At 71.3% G+C, this 17,046-nt stretch overlaps 1 protein-coding gene across 1 annotated transcript; it reads left to right on the top strand.

The window, feature by feature from the left end:
- The first annotated feature begins 1,568 nt into the window (after positions 1-1,568).
- LOC142824242 (regulator of G-protein signaling 14-like) lies at positions 1,569-7,690 on the top strand. The gene is made up of 4 exons (XM_075915999.1): positions 1,569-1,829; positions 5,998-6,056; positions 6,233-6,353; positions 6,800-7,690. Exons 3-4 carry the CDS (start codon positions 6,251-6,253, stop codon positions 7,042-7,044), a joined length of 348 nt encoding a protein of 115 aa, XP_075772114.1. The 5' UTR covers positions 1,569-1,829; positions 5,998-6,056; positions 6,233-6,250; the 3' UTR covers positions 7,045-7,690.
- The last annotated feature ends 9,356 nt before the right edge of the window (positions 7,691-17,046 follow it).

Raw genomic sequence — 17,046 nt, 5'->3', positions numbered from 1 at the left:
GGGCGCTGGCCTCCCGCCCTGTGGGCAAGAGCTCCCCCCCCCTCCGGGCGCTGGCCTCCCGCCCGTGGGCAGAGCTCCCCCCCCCTCCGGGCGCTGGCCTCCCGCCCGTGGGCAGAGCTCCCCCCCCCTCCCGGGGCGCTGGCCTCCCGCCCGTGGGCAGAGCTCCCCCCCCCTCCGGGCGCTGGCCTCCCGCCCGTGGGCAGAGCTCCCCCCCCCTCCGGGCGCTGGCCTCCCGCCCGTGGGCAGAGCTCCCCCCCCCTCCGGGCGCTGGCCTCCCGCCCGTGGGCAGAGCTCCCCCCCCCTCCGGGCGCTGGCCTCCCGCCCGTGGGCAGAGCTCCCCCCCCCCTCCGGGCGCTGGCCTCCCGCCCGTGGGCAGAGCTCCCCCCCCCTCCGGGCGCTGGCCTCCCGCCCGTGGGCAGAGCTCCCCCCCCCTCCGGGCGCTGGCCTCCCGCCCGTGGGCAGAGCTCCCCCCCCCTCCGGGCGCTGGCCTCCCGCCCGTGGGCAGAGCTCCCCCCCCCTCCGGGCGCTGGCCTCCCGCCCGTGGGCAGAGCTCCCCCCCCCTCCGGCGCTGGCCTCCCGCCCGTGGGCAGAGCTCCCCCCCCCTCCGGGCGCTGGCCTCCCGCCCGTGGGCAGAGCTCCCCCCCCCCTCCGGGCGCTGGCCTCCCGCCCGTGGGCAGAGCTCCCCCCCCCTCCGGGCGCTGGCCTCCCGCCCGTGGGCAGAGCTCCCCCCCCTCCGGGCGCTGGCCTCCCGCCCGTGGGCAGAGCTCCCCCCCCCCTCCGGGCGCTGGCCTCCCGCCCGTGGGCAGAGCTCCCCCCCCCCTCCGGGCGCTGGCCTCCCGCCCGTGGGCAGAGCTCCCCCCCCCCTCCGGGCGCTGGCCTCCCGCCCGTGGGCAGAGCTCCCCCCCCCTCCGGGCGCTGGCCTCCCGCCCGTGGGCAGAGCTCCCCCCCCCCCGGGCGCTGGCCTCCCGCCCGTGGGCAGAGCTCCCCCCCCCTCCGGGCGCTGGCCTCCCGCCCCGTGGGCAGAGCTCCCCCCCCCTCCGGGCGCTGGCCTCCCGCCCGTGGGCAGAGCTCCCCCCCCCTCCGGGCGCTGGCCTCCCGCCCGTGGGCAGAGCTCCCCCCCCCTCCGGGCGCTGGCCTCCCGCCCGTGGGCAGAGCTCCCCCCCCCCTCCGGGCGCTGGCCTCCCGCCCGTGGGCAGAGCTCCCCCCCCTCCGGGCGCTGGCCTCCCGCCCGTGGGCAGAGCTCCCCCCCCTCCGGGCGCTGGCCTCCCGCCCGTGGGCAGAGCTCCCCCCCCCCCGGGCGTTGGCCTCCCACCCCGTGGGCAGAGCTCCCCCCCTGGGCACTGGCCTCCCGCCCGTGGGCAGAGCTCCCCCCCCGGGCACTGGCCTCCCGCCCGTGGGCAGAGCTCCCCCCCTGGGCACTGGCCTCCCGCCCGTGGGCAGAGCTCCCCCGCCGGGCACTGGCCTCCCGCCCGTGGGCAGAGCTCCCCCGCCGGGCACTGGCCTCCCGCCCGTGGGCAGAGCTCCCCCCCCTCCGGGCGCTGGCCTCCCGCCCGTGGGCAGAGCTCCCCCCCCCTCCGGGCGTTGGCCTCCCGCCCGTGGGCAGAGCTCCCCCCCCGGGCACTGGCCTCCCGCCCGTGGGCAGAGCTCCCCCCTCCCAGCCTGCGTGTGGCTTGTGTCCTCGCTGCCAGAGCCGACTGTCTCCTCTTGCTGTCCCGTCCCATTGACCCCCCACCCCGTTGTGCTGCAGCAGGGGCAGCCGGCAGCCCTGGACCTGCAGAAGTTGGTCAGCACTGTGGCTGCTCAGAAGCTCGTCCTAGAAGCTGCGCCAGGTATGTCTGCAGGGCGAAGCAGCCGGCCGCCCTGCTGCCTGCTCAGACCAGTGCTAAGCCTGTGTCCAGCCCAGGGCCTGCTGGGCAGGGTCCCCTGGGAGCTGAGCGCATGTGTGGCTGCCCAGCAGATGCCAGTGCCACCTAGCCGCTTTGCAGTGCTCACAGCTAGGTTGTGTCTCTGCTGTGGTGCACATCCCACGGGCCTCAGAGCACAGAACATTATTCCTCGCATGGGTGGGAAAGGTTAGGTGGCTCATTGCCTGTGGGACGGGCACTCGGGTACTTTGCCCTTCCCCAGTCAGCCCTCGGCCTCTGCAGCTGTGGGTGCAATGTGTCTCGGCTCCAGCCACCATGGACTCCCACAGCAGTGAGTTCCCCAGTTATCATGTGTGACGGCGAGTCGGGGTCCCCTGGTCCTGCAGCCCCGTAGCAGCCAGAACAGACCCCACCAGCCAGTAGAACAGGGGGGTTTATTGCTTCTCCAGGATACAGCATAGATATGTGTGATGTGGCTACCGGAGTCAGGGCCAGGACGCCTCAGACCCCTTGGGTTAGGGTTCCATCACCTCCCTCAGGGTATGTCTACACTACCCCGCTAGTTCGAACTAGGAGGGTAATGTAGGCATACCGCACTTGCAAATGAAGCCCGGGATTTGAATTTCCCGGGCTTCATTTGCATAAGCCGGCCGGCGCCATTTTTAAAACCCCGCTGGTTCGAACCCCGTGCCGCGCGGCTACACGGGGCACGAACTAGGTAGTTCGGACTAGGTGTGGAACGAGGTGTACCAGTAGTTCGGACTAGGAAGCCTAGTTCGAACTAGGAGGGTAGTGTAGACATACCCTTAGACCCTCAGCTTAGGCTGTTTCCTTCATGTTTCCCAGCCAACAACTGCCCAGCTCCCAGCCCTGCCCCCAAACCAGGTGCCCCCCTCCGCCCCCCCCTTTGTCTCTCCCCGGGAAGAGCCTTGTTACCTGCTCAGGCCGGGCCTGGGTGTGTGGGCCGATGCCACGTGGGACTCGCACCTCAGCGCAGGGCCCCGGGCACAGAGCAGACAGCCCCCAGACGTGCAGCTGACCAAGTGGGTCTTCTGCTCCAACACTTCGGTTAGTGCCACAGGACTCCTCGCCGCCTCTGCAGATTCAGACTAACACGGCTCCCCTGATACTTAGCCCCCCGCTGCGCCACAGCTCCCCCTCCGAGAGCGAGCTGAGCAGGGTCACTCCGCTTGTGACCTGGGGAAGGTCGGGGCCCCTGCCTGGGAAGCCTCAGCAGTAACATGGGTGCCCCCCTTGGCTCAGGCCTGCCACGCGCTGCCCTGCAGAAGCCGGCTCCGCCCTGTTCGGCTGCTGCACGGCTGGGAGGGGCCTGCGTGGGCCCCCTCTCTGCGGTGGTACCAGCCCTTCCGCTCCCTTGGGCTCTGGCCAGGGTCTCTCTGGCCGAGGAGCCTTTCTCAGGAAGCCAGGACGTCTTCCACCCCCGACGCTCCATCCAGGGAGGTCTCCCCCTCCCAGAACTCTCTCAGCAAGCCCAGGGGGTCCTTCCCCCTCTTCACCCTGGCTCCATCGGGGAGACCCTGGCAGACCCTCAGGGCACCTCCCTGTGCAGACAGCGGGGGGCAGGTACTCGTCCCAGTCCTGCGGGTGCTGGTGCATGGAGGCCTCCAGCATCTGCTTCAGGGTCCCCTGGAACCTCCCCACCAGCCCCGCTGGGCCGGGCGCCCTACACGGAGGCCCAGGTGAGCCGGGCCCCGTGCGTCTCCCACAAGCACCGGAGCGGGGCCAACGTGAAGTGGGGTCCCTGGTCCGTGAGGACTCCTGGGGGACCCCCCCCCACTGAAAAGGGCCAGCAGTGGGTCTGCCCCCGTGTCTGCTCGCTAGGGGGCAGGGCCAGGGCCCCGGGGCAGTGGGGAGCCGTATCCATGGCTACCAGGGTGTATTTGCTCCCCGTCCGGGTGGCCTGGCCGACAGGCCCCGCTATCTCTAATGCTGCCGTCTGGAAGGGCCCCTCTAGATGGGGTAGGGGCCTCCAAGCACCTTTCCTCCCATCTTGGGCCTTCCCCCCCCTCTGGCAGGAGTCGCAGGCCTGGCCGTCCCGCTGCACGGCTGTAAATATCCCCGGCCAGTACAAGGCCTGAAGCAGCCTCAGCCGGGTGCGCTGAATACCCCGGTGCCCCGCGAATGGGACATCAGGGGCCAGATACAGCAGCTTGCAGCGATACTTTTGGGGAACCACCAGCTGCCTCTGGACCCCCCCATACCCTCCCCTTCCCGGGGGGGGAGCCATTCCCGGAACAGGACTCCCACAGGAATCTCTCCTGGATGCCTCTCCCCAGGGCTGAGCTGTGCCGAGGCCAGTCCAGTCCCTCAGCAGCTGCAAGGAGGGATCTGCCTGCACCTCAGCCTGGAATTCCACAGCTGGGGCAGGGATCGGGACCCCCGCTTGCCTTGTTCTGGGGCTCTAGCCCTGCTGGGCCCCGTGTCTGCTGGGATGGGGCCCTGAGCCCGGGCTGGCTCTGGCTACGGGCGGTGACCTGTGGGGTCCGTCTGGCCACTCCTCTAGGTCACCCCCCATCAGCACCTCCATGGGCAAGTGCTGGTGACCCCCACTTCCTTGGGGCCTCCTTAGCCCCCCATTTCAGATGCACCCAGGCTACAGGCACCTTAAACGGGGACCGTCTGTGCCCCTCAGGGTCAGCTGAGTGTTAGGGATCATGTGGTCTGGGGCCACGATCTCGGGCCAGGCCAGCGTCACCTCCGCCCCCAGGGCCCAGCACCTCCCTGCCACCCACCTGCAGGGGTACGAGGCAGTCGCTCCTCAGGGGCCGCCCTGCCCCACCCGGTACACAGAGAAATCCGCCTCCCGAGGGTCAGACCTCCCAGGGAGGGGCACTGAGCATCCCCCCCCCCAGCTGGGGTTTGCCTGCTGGCCCCTGCCCCAGGGCAGCTTGCTCCTCCCCCAGCCCCAGCCAGTTAACCCTGGAAAGTCTCCGGTCAAGGGACCTGTCCTGGTGCCTGGTGCACTGAGCCCTCTTGTGGCCCCTTTGGCTGCAGCGCTGGCAAGTTCCGACCTGTGGGCCCTTTTGAGCCGGCTCCGCCCGGGTCCTCGCTGCTTCTCGGGGGCGCAGACGGGGTCCTTGCCTCTGGGTTCGCCCCGCAGCTGCCTCTCTCCGTCGCTCAGCCGAGACCCGGTCTCTGCGCGATTCCCTCTCTCCAGGACTCCCGTTCACCCCCGGACCGGCTCTCTGTGGACTCGTCTTGTCAGCTTCCCGGCCTCCTGGGGGTCCTCTGGCCTCAGGCTGGGCGGGCAGGCTCCATAGAACTGCTCCAGCATCATCAGCTTAAGCAGCTCCTCTGCGCTCTGGGGCCCGGCCCCGCACACCCACGTGCGGCAGGATTGCGCCAGGCGGGAGGCCAGATCCACATCGGTCTCCTGTGGCTCCTGCACCCCCCGGAACTTCCTCCTGTGCGTCTCAGGGGTCAGCCCGGACTTGTGCAGCAGGGCCTCTCTGCCCCGTTCGGAGTCGCCTGGCTGCAAATTCTCCAGCTGGTTGAGCCCCCTGCGGCCCCTGATCCAGCAAGGGGGGGAGCTGCTGGAGCCGGTCCGCTGGGGGATCCGGTGCAGCTCACAGGAGCTAAGGAACCGTCCATGTCCCCCAAGAACAGAGTCCGCCAGCCAGTAGAACAGGGATCTGTTGCTTCTCCGGCAGTGGTGGTGCCATATCATTGGGTTTGGAGGGCGGGGCGCCGACTGCACAGCTCGCCTGGGGCGCCAGTTACTGGCAGCTAGTCCAGGGCCGCCCCTGTATCTCCGGGACACAGCCCAGCACAGACGTGTGTGGCTACAGGAGTCGGGGCCCTTGGGGCGGGGGGGTCCACGGCCTCCCTTAGACCCTCACTTCCCAGCCAGCAACTGCCCTGCTCCCAGCCCTGCCCCCCAGCCAGGTGCCCATCTCCCCCCCCCTTTGTCTCCCCCCTGGGAAGAGCCTTGTTACCTGCTCAGGCCGAGCCTGGGTGTGTGGGCCGATGCCCACGTGGGACTCGCACCTCAGCGCAGGGGGCCCGGGCACAGAGCAGACAGCCCCCCATCATGGCAGCGATGGCGGGGCTGGCCTGCCCCGTCCCCCGGGGAGGGGCCTGCGGCCTGACGGCTGCGGTGCTTGTGTTGCAGAAGAGACAGCGCCAGGCCCCGGTGACGCTGCTGTGCCTGCATCCCCCGGGCAGCACAAGGTGAGTCCTGGCCTGCGAGGAGCTGAGGGGCGCCCCAGCGAAGGGCCGGGCTGGCTTTGGGTGTGCCGGGGAGGGCTTGGGGCCAGGCCAGCGCTGGGGCATCGCTGTGCCTGGACGGGGCGCAAGGTCTCCCTGCTGGCCTGGGATTGCTGGTTCTCTCAACCTGCTCCCCCCAGGACGGCGCCCCCACGGGCATGGAGCGGGAAGCAGACGGGTTGGCAGAGGTGCCCTCCTCCGTCACCAAGTCCAGGCCAGCAGCCCCGAGGAGCATGAACCGGTGCACGTACGACTTGGAAGGTGGGAGCCTGGCATCCACCATGCTCTTCAGTAGCCCCATGTGGGGGTAGGGACCTGGGGGACAGAGCACATCCCTGCTGTGTTCAGTGTCGGAAGGAAAGGGGGGAAGCTCTGGGGGAGGGGCGTCTTAGGGCAGGAGGGGGCTGTGGGGTGGGGGAGGGCTGTCTGAGGGCAGGTGTGGGAGGGGCGTCTGAGGGCAGGAGGGGGCTGTGGGGTGGGGGAGGGCTGTCTGAGGGCAGGTGGGGGAGGGGCGTCTGAGGGCAGGAGGGGGCTGTGGGGTGGGGGAGGGCTGTCTGAGGGCAGGTGGGGGAGGGGCGTCTGAGGGCAGGAGGGGGCTGTGGGGTGGGGGAGGAGCGTCTGAGGGCAGGAGGGGGCCTGGGATGGATCCTGGGGTTTCTGGGGCAGCCTGGCTCGGCCCGTGACCCTGCTGTCCCTGGTTCCTGCAGGGCTGGTAGAGCTGCTGAACCGGGCGCAGGGCTGCCGGGCCAACGACCAGCGCGGGCTGCTCTCCAAGGAGATCCTGGTCCTGCCCGACTTCCTGCAGCTCCCGGGACAGGACGTGTGCCCTAGCGAGGGCTCTGAGCAGCCCCACGGCTCCTGCAGGGCCAGCCCCATGCCAAGGGAGGCCGGGGCCACTTGTCCCCGGGATTCAGCCCTGACGCAGCCACCGGTTCCTTCAGAACTGCACTGAGGGGCCACCCTGCACTTCCTTCAGCCTCGAACTGTGCTCAGCCCCGGCCCTGCCGAAGTCCGCCTCCATGAACTGCCCTGGTGGAGTCAGGCAGCGCCACCTCCCATCCCCACTGCTGTGTCGCGGTGCTGTGAGTGGTGCAGCGGCTGCCAGGTGCCACCCACCAGGTGGCTGCATCTCGTCACAAGCACAGCGTGGCCTGTACATGGTGAGCCTGTACGCAGCGTGGCTGTACTCAGCGTTGCCTGTACATGGTGAGCCTGTACGCAGCGTGGCTGTACTCAGCGTGGCCTGTACATGGTGAGCCTGTACGCAGCGTGGCTGTACTCAGCGTGGCCTGTACATGGTGAGCCTGTACGCAGCGTGGCTGTACTCAGCGTGGCCTGTACATGGTGAGCCTGTACGCAGCGTGGCTGTACTCAGCGTGGCCTGTACATGGTGAGCCTGTACGCAGCGTGGCCTGTACGCAGCGTGGCCTGTACATGGTGAGCCTGTACACAGCGTGGCCTGTACATGGTGAGCCTGTACGCAGCGTGGCTGTACGCAGCGTGGCCTGTACAGGGTGAGCCTGTACGCAGCGTGGCCTGTACAGTGTGGCTGGCGGTCACGCTCAAGCACTTTTTGATGTAATATAGCCCCGACTGACGACCTGCCTGGCCCCGAGCTCTGTCCTGCCACTGGGATGCGGCACAGGGCCCTGCAGAGCTGCCTGTGCCTGCACAAGGCTATGGAGAGATGGCAGCTGCCTGGGGCAGGCTCCCAGGGGCGCTGTGCCGCGGGGAGCGGGGTCCGTGCGGTGGCGGCACTGGGGGCGCTGTGCCGTGGGAAGCGGGGTCTGTGCGGCGGCGGCACTGGGGGTGCGGTGCCGCGGGGTCCGTGCGGCGGCGGCACTGGGGGCGCTGTGCCGTGGGAAGCGGGGTCCGTGCGGCGGCGGCACCGGGGGCGCTGTGCCGTGGGGAGCGGGGTCCGTGCGGCGGCGGCACCGGGGGCGCTGTGCCGTGGGGAGCGGGGTCCGTGCGGCGGCGGCACTGGGGGCGCTGTGCCACGGGGTCCGTGCGGCGGTGGCACCGGGGGCGCTGTGCCGCGGGAAGCGGGGTCCGTGCGGCAGTGGCACTGGGGGCGCTGTGCCGCGGGGAGCGGGGTCCGTGCCGCGGGGAGCGGGGTCCGTGCCGAGGGGGTGCTGCCCTGTGCTGTTCTGGGAGCTGCGGGGAGGCTGCTCCTCTGGCTGGCAGGGACCTGCATCCTGCCAGCCTGGGGCCACTGTGGGACCAGCCCCCTGCTGAAGAAGCTGCTTTCAGACTGAGCTGCACCTTGGTCCCAAGGATTGTCCCCCCGCCCCGCCGAGCCGCAGCCCCGGCCTCATCCTCCTGCTCCCCCCGGGCCGGAGATGCCCAGTGCCCGGGGACACGGGCCTGGCAGCACTCCCAGCCCTTGTAACTTTTGCAGCAAGCTCGCTCCCCACTGCAGCCGCCACCTGGGCTCCGCCAGGGTCCGCCCCCTCCCGCCTGCCCCACGCTGAGCAGTGCTGCGGCGCTGGGCTCCTCGGCCTGCGCACTCCAACCGCGCCAGCAAGGAAGGGGCCAGCTGCCCCTGGAGGAGACTTCAGGCCTGGCTGAGACTCCTACGCGCTCTGCTGGGCCCCTCCCTCAGCCTGGGGCATCGGCCACAGGGCTGCTGCTGGGTGAGGACGCCGGGGGCATGGGCTGTGCTGCCCCCTTGCATGCGCAGCTCCCTGCGTGGGCGGGGGCACAGCTGGGATGGAGCAGGCCAGGGCCCCCGACTGCCCTCAAGTTGTCTGGAAACAGCAGCAGAGGGCAGCCCCACACTGCCCCATGGCCTCAGCGCTCCTCCTGCCGGGGACACCGGCCAGCCCTGCAGCCCCTCTTCCTGGAGTCCCTGGCTTCGGCACATCCTCGTCTCCTCGCCCACGAGCTGCTGGGCTCCCGGCGCTTCGGCAGCCCCTGCGCCACCTCTACCCGGCTGCACGCTCTGCACACGGCTCCCATCGCGCCCCTGCGCGCTCGGCCTGGGCCGCCTGGCGCAGCCTCCACAGGAGCCCAGCTGATGCCGTCGGGGCCCTCGCTGCCCTCATCTTGGTACGTGCCGGCCTCCTGCACCGCCTCCTTTGCCCCGGCCTTGTCCTGCTGGCTGTGTACGGCCAGGTTCACTGCCCCTCCCAGCCCTCTCCGCCTGCCTCCCTCCTGCGCCAGCTCTGCCCCGAGCACCGGGGAGCTCCCACGCTGGGCCAGCCCCTCTCTCTGGAGGCGCCAATGCCAGCTCCAGGCCCGGGCAGCCTGTCTGGGCCTTGCCTGAGGCCCCCTGGCAGCAGAGGAAGCAAAAGAGCTTGTCCGTCTCCAGGTCCACCCTGCTCCTGGCATGGAGATCAGCATCTCTGTCCTGGGCGGGTTCCCCTTCTGCACCTGCAGCCTGGAGCCGCGGGGCTGGGCCTGGCACCGCCCGCCTTAGCCAGACTGTGCCAGTGCCCTGGGCTGGGCCTGGCACCCCCCCCGCCCTTAGCCAGACTGTGCCAGTGCCCTGGGCTGGGCCTGGCACCCCCCCCGCCCTTAGCCAGACTGTGCCAGTGCCCTGGGCTGGGCCTGGCACCCCCCCCGCCCTTAGCCAGACTGTGCCAGTGCCCTGGGCTGGGCCTGGCACCCCCCCGCCCTTACCCAGGCTGCGCCAGTGCCCTGGGCTGGGCCTGGCACCCCCCCGCCCTTAGCCAGGCTGCGCCAGTGCCCTGGGCTGGGCCTGGCACCCCCCGCCCTTAGCCAGACTGCGCCAGTGCCCTGGGCTGGGCCTGGCACCCCCCCGCCCTTAGCCAGACTGTGCCAGTGCCCTGGGCTGGGCCTGGCACCCCCCCCGCCCTTAGCCAGACTGTGCCAGTGCCCTGGGCTGGGCCTGGCACCCCCCCGCCCTTAGCCAGACTGCGCCAGTGCCCTGGGCTGGGCCTGGCACCCCCCCCGCCCTTAGCCAGACTGCGCCAGTGCCCTGGGCTGGGCCTGGCACCCCCCCGCCCTTAGCCAGACTGTGCCAGTGCCCTGGGCTGGGCCTGGCACCCCCCCCGCCCTTAGCCAGACTGTGCCAGTGCCCTGGGCTGGGCCTGGCACCCCCCCGCCCTTAGCCAGACTGCGCCAGTGCCCTGGGCTGGGCCTGGCACCCCCCCGCCCTTAGCCAGACTGCGCCAGTGCCCTGGGCTGGGCCTGGCACCGCCCCCGCCCTTAGCCAGACTGTGCCAGTGCCCTGGGCTGGGCCTGGCACCGCCCCCGCCCTTAGCCAGACTGTGCCAGTGCCCTGGGCTGGGCCTGGCACCCCCCCCCCCCTTAGCCAGACTGTGCCAGTGCCCTGGGCTGGGCCTGGCACCCCCCCCGCCCTTAGCCAGACTGCGCCAGTGCCCTGGGCTGGGCCTGGCACCCCCCCGCCCTTAGCCAGACTGTGCCAGTGCCCTGGGCTGGGCCTGGCACCCCCCCCGCCCTTAGCCAGACTGTGCCAGTGCCCTGGGCTGGGCCTGGCACCCCCCCGCCCTTAGCCAGACTGTGCCAGTGCCCTGGGCTGGGCCTGGCACCACCCCCGCCCTTAGCCAGACTGTGCCAGTGCCCTGGGCTGGGCCTGGCACCCCCCCGCCCTTAGCCAGACTGTGCCAGTTCCCTGGGCTGGGCCTGGCACCCCCCCCGCCCTTAGCCAGACTGTGCCAGTGCCCTGGGCTGGGCCTGGCACCACCCCCGCCCTTAGCCAGACTGTGCCAGTGCCCTGGGCTGGGCCTGGCACCCCCCCGCCCTTAGCCAGACTGCGCCAGTGCCCTGGGCTGGGCCTGGCACCCCCCCGCCCTTAGCCAGACTGCGCCAGTGCCCTGGGCTGGGCCTGGCACCACCCCCGCCCTTAGCCAGACTGCGCCAGTGCCCTGGGCTGGGCCTGGCACCCCCCCCGCCCTTAGCCAGACTGCGCCAGTGCCCTGGGCTGGGCCTGGCACCCCCCCCGCCCTTAGCCAGACTGCGCCAGTGCCCTGGGCTGGGCCTGGCACCCCCCCGCCCTTAGCCAGACTGCGCCAGTGCCCTGGGCTGGGCCTGGCACCGCCCCCACCCTTAGCCAGACTGTGCCAGTGCCCTGGGCTGGGCCTGGCACCGCCCCCGCCCTTAGCCAGACTGTGCCAGTGCCCTGGGCTGGGCCTGGCACCCCCCCCCCCCTTAGCCAGACTGTGCCAGTGCCCTGGGCTGGGCCTGGCACCCCCCCGCCCTTAGCCAGACTGCGCCAGTGCCCTGGGCTGGGCCTGGCACCCCCCCCGCCCTTAGCCAGACTGTGCCAGTGCCCTGGGCTGGGCCTGGCACCCCCCCCGCCCTTAGCCAGACTGTGCCAGTGCCCTGGGCTGGGCCTGGCACCCCCCCGCCCTTAGCCAGACTGTGCCAGTGCCCTGGGCTGGGCCTGGCACCACCCCCGCCCTTAGCCAGACTGTGCCAGTGCCCTGGGCTGGGCCTGGCACCCCCCCGCCCTTAGCCAGACTGTGCCAGTTCCCTGGGCTGGGCCTGGCACCCCCCCGCCCTTAGCCAGACTGTGCCAGTGCCCTGGGCTGGGCCTGGCACCACCCCCGCCCTTAGCCAGACTGTGCCAGTGCCCTGGGCTGGGCCTGGCACCCCCCCGCCCTTAGCCAGACTGCGCCAGTGCCCTGGGCTGGGCCTGGCACCCCCCCGCCCTTAGCCAGACTGCGCCAGTGCCCTGGGCTGGGCCTGGCACCCCCCCGCCCTTAGCCAGACTGCGCCAGTGCCCTGGGCTGGGCCTGGCACCCCCCCCGCCCTTAGCCAGACTGCGCCAGTGCCCTGGGCTGGGCCTGGCACCCCCCCGCCCTTAGCCAGACTGCGCCAGTGCCCTGGGCTGGGCCTGGCACCCCCCCCGCCCTTAGCCAGACTGCGCCAGTGCCCTGGGCTGGGCCTGGCACCCCCCCGCCCTTAGCCAGACTGCGCCAGTGCCCTGGGCTGGGCCTGGCACCCCCCCCGCCCTTAGCCAGACTGCGCCAGTGCCCTGGGCTGGGCCTGGCACCCCCCCGCCCTTAGCCAGACTGCGCCAGTGCCCTGGGCTGGGCCTGGCACCCCCCCCGCCCTTAGCCAGACTGCGCCAGTGCCCTGGGCTGGGCCTGGCACCCCCCCCGCCCTTAGCCAGACTGCGCCAGTGCCCTGGGCTGGGCCTGGCACCCCCCCGCCCTTAGCCAGACTGCGCCAGTGCCCTGGGCTGGGCCTGGCACCCCCCCCGCCCTTAGCCAGACTGCGCCAGTGCCCTGGGCTGGGCCTGGCACCCCCCCGCCCTTAGCCAGACTGTGCCAGTGCCCTGGGCTGGGCCTGGCACCCCCCCGCCCTTAGCCAGACTGCGCCAGTGCCCTGGGCTGGGCCTGGCACCGCCCCCGCCCTTAGCCAGACTGCGCCAGTGCCCTGGGCTGGGCCTGGCACCCCCCCGCCCTTAGCCAGACTGCGCCAGTGCCCTGGGCTGGGCCTGGCACCCCCCCGCCCTTAGCCAGACTGCGCCAGTGCCCTGGGCTGGGCCTGGCACCCCCCCCGCCCTTAGCCAGACTGCGCCAGTGCCCTGGGCTGGGCCTGGCACCCCCCCCGCCCTTAGCCAGACTGAGCCAGTGCCCTGGGCTGGGCCTGGCACCGCCCCCGCCCTTAGCCAGACTGTGCCAGTGCCCTGGGCTGGGCCTGGCACCCCCCCGTCCTTAGCCAGACTGCGCCAGTGCCCTGGGCTGGGCCTGGCACCCCCCCGCCCTTAGCCAGACTGCGCCAGTGCCCTGGGCTGGGCCTGGCACCCCCCCGCCCTTAGCCAGACTGTGCCAGTGCCCTGGGCTGGGCCTGGCACCCCCCCGCCCTTAGCCAGACTGCGCCAGTGCCCTGGGCTGGGCCTGGCACCCCCCCGCCCTTAGCCAGACTGTGCCAGTGCCCTGGGCTGGGCCTGGCACCCCCCCGCCCTTAGCCAGACTGCGCCAGTGCCCTGGGCTGGGCCTGGCACCCCCCCGCCCTTAGCCAGACTGCGCCAGTGCCCTGGGCTGGGCCTGGCACCCCCCCGCCCTTAGCCAGACTGCGCCAGTGCCCTGGGCTGGGCCTGGCACCGCCCCGCCCTTAGCCAGACTGTGCCAGTGCCCTGGGCTGGGCCTGGCACCCCCCTGCCCTTAGCCAGACTGTGCCAGTGCCCTGGGCTGGGCCTGGCACCCCCCCCGCCCTTAGCCAGACTGCGCCAGTGCCCTGGGCTGGGCCTGGCACCCCCCCGCCCTTAGCCAGACTGCGCCAGTGCCCTGGGCTGGGCCTGGCACCCCCCCGCCCTTAGCCAGACTGCGCCAGTGCCCTGGGCTGGGCCTGGCACCCCCCCGCCCTTAGCCAGACTGCGCCAGTGCCCTGGGCTGGGCCTGGCACCCCCCCGCCCTTAGCCAGACTGCGCCAGTGCCCTGGGCTGGGCCTGGCACCCCCCCCGCCCTTAGCCAGACTGCGCCAGTGCCCTGGGCTGGGCCTGGCACCCCCCCGCCCTTAGCCAGACTGCGCCAGTGCCCTGGGCTGGGCCTGGCACCCCCCCGCCCTTAGCCAGACTCTGCCAGTGCCCTGGGCTGGGCCTGGCACCCCCCCGCCCTTAGCCAGACTCTGCCAGTGCCCTGGGCTGGGCCTGGCACCCCCCCGCCCTTAGCCAGACTCTGCCAGTGCCCTGGGCTGGGCCTGGCACCCCCCCGCCCTTAGCCAGACTCTGCCAGTGCCCTGGGCTGGGCCTGGCACCCCCCCGCCCTTAGCCAGACTGCGCCAGTGCCCTGGGCTGGGCCTGGCACCCCCCCCGCCCTTAGCCAGACTGCGCCAGTGCCCTGGGCTGGGCCTGGCACCCCCCCCCCCCCTTAGCCAGACTGCGCCAGTGCCCTGGGCTGGGCCTGGCACCGCCCCCGCCCTTAGCCAGACTGCGCCAGTGCCCTGGGCTGGGCCTGGCACCGCCCCGCCCTTAGCCAGACTGCGCCAGTGCCCTGGGCTGGGCCTGGCACCCCCCCCCCCCTTAGCCAGACTGCGCCAGTGCCCTGGGCTGGGCCTGGCACCCCCCCCGCCCTTAGCCAGACTGCGCCAGTGCCCTGGGCTGGGCCTGGCACCCCCCCGCCCTTAGCCAGACTGCGCCAGTGCCCTGGGCTGGGCCTGGCACCGCCCCCGCCCTTAGCCAGACTGCGCCAGTGCCCTGGGCTGGGCCTGGCACCGCCCCCGCCCTTAGCCAGACTGCGCCAGTGCCCTGGGCTGGGCCTGGCACCCCCCGTCCTTAGCCAGACTGTGCCAGTGCCCTGGGCTGGGCCTGGCACCCCCCCGCCCTTAGCCAGACTGCGCCAGTGCCCTGGGCTGGGCCTGGCACCCCCCCGCCCTTAGCCAGACTGCGCCAGTGCCCTGGGCTGGGCCTGGCACCCCCCGCCCTTAGCCAGACTGCGCCAGTGCCCTGGGCTGGGCCTGGCACCGCCCCCGCCCTTAGCCAGACTGCGCCAGTGCCCTGGGCTGGGCCTGGCACCGCCCCCGCCCTTAGCCAGACTGCGCCAGTGCCCTGGGCTGGGCCTGGCACCGCCCCCGCCCTTAGCCAGACTGTGCCAGTGCCCTGGGCTGGGCCTGGCACCCCCCGCCCTTAGCCAGACTGTGCCAGTGCCCTGGGCTGGGCCTGGCACCGCCCCCGCCCTTAGCCAGACTGTGCCAGTGCCCTGGGCTGGGCCTGGCACCCCCCCGCCCTTAGCCAGACTGTGCCAGTGCCCTGGGCTGGGCCTGGCACCCCCCCCGCCCTTAGCCAGACTGTGCCAGTGCCCTGGGCTGGGCCTGGCACCCCCCCGCCCTTAGCCAGACTGCGCCAGTGCCCTGGGCTGGGCCTGGCACCCCCCCGCCCTTAGCCAGACTGTGCCAGTGCCCTGCGCTGGGCCTGGCACCCCCCCGCCCTTAGCCAGACTGTGCCAGTGCCCTGGGCTGGGCCTGGCACCCCCCCGCCCTTAGCCAGACTGTGCCAGTGCCCTGGGCTGGGCCTGGCACCCCCCCGGCCTTAGCCAGACTGTGCCAGTGCCCTGGGCTGGGCCTGGCACCCCCCCCGCCCTTAGCCAGACTGCGCCAGTGCCCTGGGCTGGGCCTGGCACCACCCCCGCCCTTAGCCAGACTGCGCCAGTGCCCTGGGCTGGGCCTGGCACCGCCCCGCCCTTAGCCAGACTGCGCCAGTGCCCTGGGCTGGGCCTGGCACCCCCCCGCCCTTAGCCAGACTGTGCCAGTGCCCTGGGCTGGGCCTGGCACCCCCCCGCCCTTAGCCAGACTGTGCCAGTGCCCTGGGCTGGGCCTGGCACCCCCCCGCCCTTAGCCAGACTGTGCCAGTGCCCTGGGCTGGGCCTGGCACCCCCCCGCCCTTAGCCAGACTGTGCCAGTGCCCTGGGCTAGGCCTGGCACCGCCCCCGCCCTTAGCCAGACTGTGCCAGTGCCCTGGGCTGGGCCTGGCACCCCCCCGCCCTTAGCCAGACTGTGCCAGTGCCCTGGGCTGGGCCTGGCACCCCCCCGCCCTTAGCCAGACTGTGCCAGTGCCCTGGGCTGGGCCTGGCACCCCCCGCCCTTAGCCAGACTGTGCCAGTGCCCTGGGCTGGGCCTGGCACCCCCCCCGCCCTTAGCCAGACTGTGCCAGTGCCCTGGGCTGGACCCAGCCCCCATCCCCCACAGCTGGGCCCTTGCTAGAGCATTTCCAGCAGGGTTCTGGACCTCGTAGCACAGCCTCGGGGAGGAGCCCTGGGATGCTGGGGTGGGTGGCCCAGGCAGTGGGCAGGCGGGCTGGAGATTGGCTGCCAATTGCAGTTTGCAGGAGTGCTCAGCACTGCTGCTTTGGGGTGTTTTTAATGAACGAGCGTCAGGGGTCGCCGAGTTCGTCTGCGACAGAGAAAACCCGCCAGCCGGGGCGGGACGCGCCGGACAGACGAGCAGCTCGCGAGCGTCCGCGGTGCCGCCCAGCTCTTCGCATGAGCCGCATTGAGTGGGCCGAGCCCAGGGAAGCGCGTGATCCCAGCGACGTGTTTTGTTTGTCTCTAAAGTGCAACCAGGCCATTTGCTTAATAAGAGGGACGCACAGGCCGGGACAGACTCTGGCCCCGGGGCCTGCTCTCCACAGTCCGCTCTGGGCTGGCTGGGGCTGCTTCTGGGCCAATGGGGCCCGTGGGCCCCAGGCCATGGCTGAGCATTGCTGTGAGCAGCCCTGGGGGACTAGTGCCATGGCCGGCCAGCAGAGGCAGCCCCAGGCCGGAGCTGTTTGCCCTGGCAGCAGGACACAGGGCAGGTTGTGCCCCCCCCCCCCAGCCCTTGGACTCACAGTCCCAGGGTGGAGTCCGGGGGCTGTGACAGGGCGTCTGCCCCCACTGGCCCTGTAAGGGTTAAACCCAGCTCTGGGCGAGCCTGGAGCCTGCTGCTGGAGCAGATACAGCCAATTCGGGCCTGGCTGGGGCTGTATAAATAAGGATCCAGGCGGGAGGGAAGCAGACACGCAGGCTACGTCTACATTGGCAAGATTTGCGCAAATACTCTTTAATGCAGGAGTTTTTGTGTTCAAGCAAGAGAGCGTCTCCACTGGCATGTGCCATGCGCAAGAGATGTGCCTTGCACTAACGCGTCTGTGCCAGTGTGGACGCTCTCTTGTGCAAGAAAGCTCTGGTGGCCATTTTAACCATCGGGCTTTCGAGCGCAAGAAATTCATGTTGCCTGTCTGCACTGGACTCTTGCGCAAGAAATTCATGTTGCCTGACTGCACTGGCCTCTTGCGCAAGAAATTCATGTTGCCTGACTGCACTGGCCTCTTGCACAAGAAATTCATGTTGCCTGACTGCACTGGCCTCTTGTGCAAGAAATTCATGTTGCCTGACTGCACTGGCCTCTTGCGCAAGAAATTCATGTTGCCTGACTGCACTGGCCTCTTGCGCAAGAAATTCATGTTGCCTGACTGCACTGGCCTCTTGTGCAAGAAATTCATGTTGCCTGACTGCACTGGCCTCTTGTGCAAGAAATTCATGTTGCC

The sequence above is a fragment of the Pelodiscus sinensis genome, unplaced genomic scaffold (assembly GCF_049634645.1).
Source record: "Pelodiscus sinensis isolate JC-2024 unplaced genomic scaffold, ASM4963464v1 ctg167, whole genome shotgun sequence".
Classification (NCBI taxonomy): Eukaryota; Metazoa; Chordata; order Testudines; family Trionychidae; genus Pelodiscus; species Pelodiscus sinensis.
The sequence above is the reverse complement of the archived record's forward strand: the minus strand, read 5'-3'. Positions and strand labels throughout refer to the sequence as shown.

Coding starts and splice junctions, on each gene's coding strand:
- LOC142824242 (XM_075915999.1), top strand. CDS start 6,251: ATGGAGCGGGAAGCAGACGGGTTGGCAGAGGTGCCCTCCTCCGTCACC. Junction 6,354..6,799: donor GTGCACGTACGACTTGGAAG/GTGGGAGCCTGG, acceptor TGGTTCCTGCAG/GGCTGGTAGAGCTGCTGAAC.